Here is a 1851-nt window from a genome sequence, read left to right as displayed (position 1 = left end):
GCCGGCGAGCCGAGGGACCCACAGCGTGTCCCCTCTGTGCCCCCTCCGGCCCCGGGGTGGGAATCCAGCCTGACCCCACGCCCCGCACCGCCGGGCCCCGAAAGTCATGAGGTTGTGCCCAAAATAGCGGGTTATTGAACGGCGAGGGGAAGCCAACGGCGCTGCTGGGACCTCGTGCTCCTGCCCAGCCACGCCGCGGGGAGAAATTGGGTCAGGAGGCGAGAGGAAATGTCGCGGGTGCTCCCCACGTCCCTCCCCGCGGCACCCAGGCGTCCCGGCACAGCGGGGCTGGGTCACGCCGGGCAAGGATGGTGGCATTGCTCCTTCGTGTCCCTTCGCCACCCTCGGTGCCCCACGGCTCGCAAGAGCTGGAAGGTCCCTGCACAGTCCCACGGGGACATTGCACAGCCCATGGGGACCTTGCTTAGCCCCATGTAGACCTTGCGTGGCCCCATAGGGACCTCACACAGCCTGTGGGGACCATGTACAGCCCCATGGGGACCATGTACAGCCCATGGAGACCTCGCACAGCCCATAGGGACCTTGCACAGCCCGTGAGGACCTCGCACAGCCCATGGGGACCTTGCGCAGCCCACAGAGACCATGTACAGCCCCACGGGGACCTTGCACAACCCATGGGGACCTCAGCCAGCCCATGGGGACCTTGCACAGCCCCATAGGGACCTTGCACAGCCCATAGGGACCATGTACAGCCCATAGGGACCTTACACAGCCCATGGGGACCTGGCGTGGTCCGTGGGGACCTTGCACAGCCCCATAGGGACCTTGCACAACCCATAGGGACCATGTACAGCCCATAAGGACCTTACACAGCCCATGGGGACCTGACATGGTCCGTGGGGACCTTGGACATCCTTATGGGGACCTTGTGTAGCACACAGGGTCCTCGCACAGCCCGTGGGGACCTTGCACAGCCCATGGGGACCTGACATGGTCTGTGGGGACCTTGGACATCCTTATGGGGACCTTGTGTAGCTCACAGGGTCCTCGCACAGCCCGTGGGGACCTGGCATGGTCCGTGGGGACCTCGCACAGCCTGTGGGGACCTCGCATAACCCATGGGAAGGGTGTATGGCCCACGGGGACCTGGCACAGCCCAGGGGGACCATGCCCAGGAGGGCCTGTGACAGACCTCCAGCTCTGCTCCAGCCGAAGCACCGAGTCCGGGGGCGGTTTCTCCAGCGCCTCCTGCAGTCCCGCGGGGCCGAGCCCGGCTCTGCGCTGCTCCGGGAGCCCGGCAAGAGGGAAACGGCCATGACATGGCCCCGCTCACTCGTGCACCGAGTGTCAGGGTCTCTGCGGAGGCACCCTGGGGTGCACGGCCGGGTGGAGCAGCGGGGTTTGGGCACGGCAGACAAAGACGGGGCGGGGGACACATGCTGGGGGCCATCGGGCTTTTTTGGGGGGGAAAAATCCCGCACAAGGGAGGCTCGGAGCAATCACCGGGATGGGGTAGAGCGGGGCTGCCCCCGATATCTGGCAGCCTCCGGGGTTTAGCGCGCCGGGGCATGGCTGAATGGGTGCTGGGGGCCCCGCGAGCCCCACGCCGGCCCCCTCCAGGCCCCTGCGTGCCCGGTGGGATTAAGGTCAGGCTGCCCCGCTAATCCCAAGGGTGGTTTAAGATGTGAGCTCGTGCCCGCTGCCACCCCCTCCAAGGTTGCACCCCAAGGTGCTGCGCATCGCAGGACACCCACAGGGCGCTTTCGGGGGGACCAGGCAGAGGTTGGGGGGGGTGCGATTCGTCCCATGGGGTGGGAGGGGGCCAGGGCACCCCTGTGCCCCCGCAGATAAGCCCCCGGTGCCGGCGGGGCCGCAGGGCAGCAGCCCCAG

At 67.3% G+C, this 1851-nt stretch overlaps 1 protein-coding gene across 1 annotated transcript in view; it reads left to right on the top strand.

Moving 5' to 3' along the window:
* Positions 1–1128: 1128 nt before the first annotated feature.
* Positions 1129–1851, top strand: part of SEMA4A (sema domain, immunoglobulin domain (Ig), transmembrane domain (TM) and short cytoplasmic domain, (semaphorin) 4A) — a gene marked incomplete at its 3' end in the record, with an annotated part of 10190 nt that continues 9467 nt past the window's right edge. The window contains exon 1 of the mRNA XM_009890585.1: positions 1129–1360. Within this exon, the coding sequence (XP_009888887.1) occupies positions 1129–1360 (232 nt within the window). The remainder of the gene's footprint in view (positions 1361–1851) is intronic.

Source organism: Charadrius vociferus, unplaced genomic scaffold (assembly GCF_000708025.1).
Source record: "Charadrius vociferus isolate BGI_N301 unplaced genomic scaffold, ASM70802v2 scaffold1158, whole genome shotgun sequence".
Taxonomy (NCBI): domain Eukaryota; kingdom Metazoa; phylum Chordata; class Aves; order Charadriiformes; family Charadriidae; genus Charadrius; species Charadrius vociferus.
Note: the sequence above shows the minus strand (reverse complement) of the source record. Positions and strands in the feature narration are given on the sequence as shown.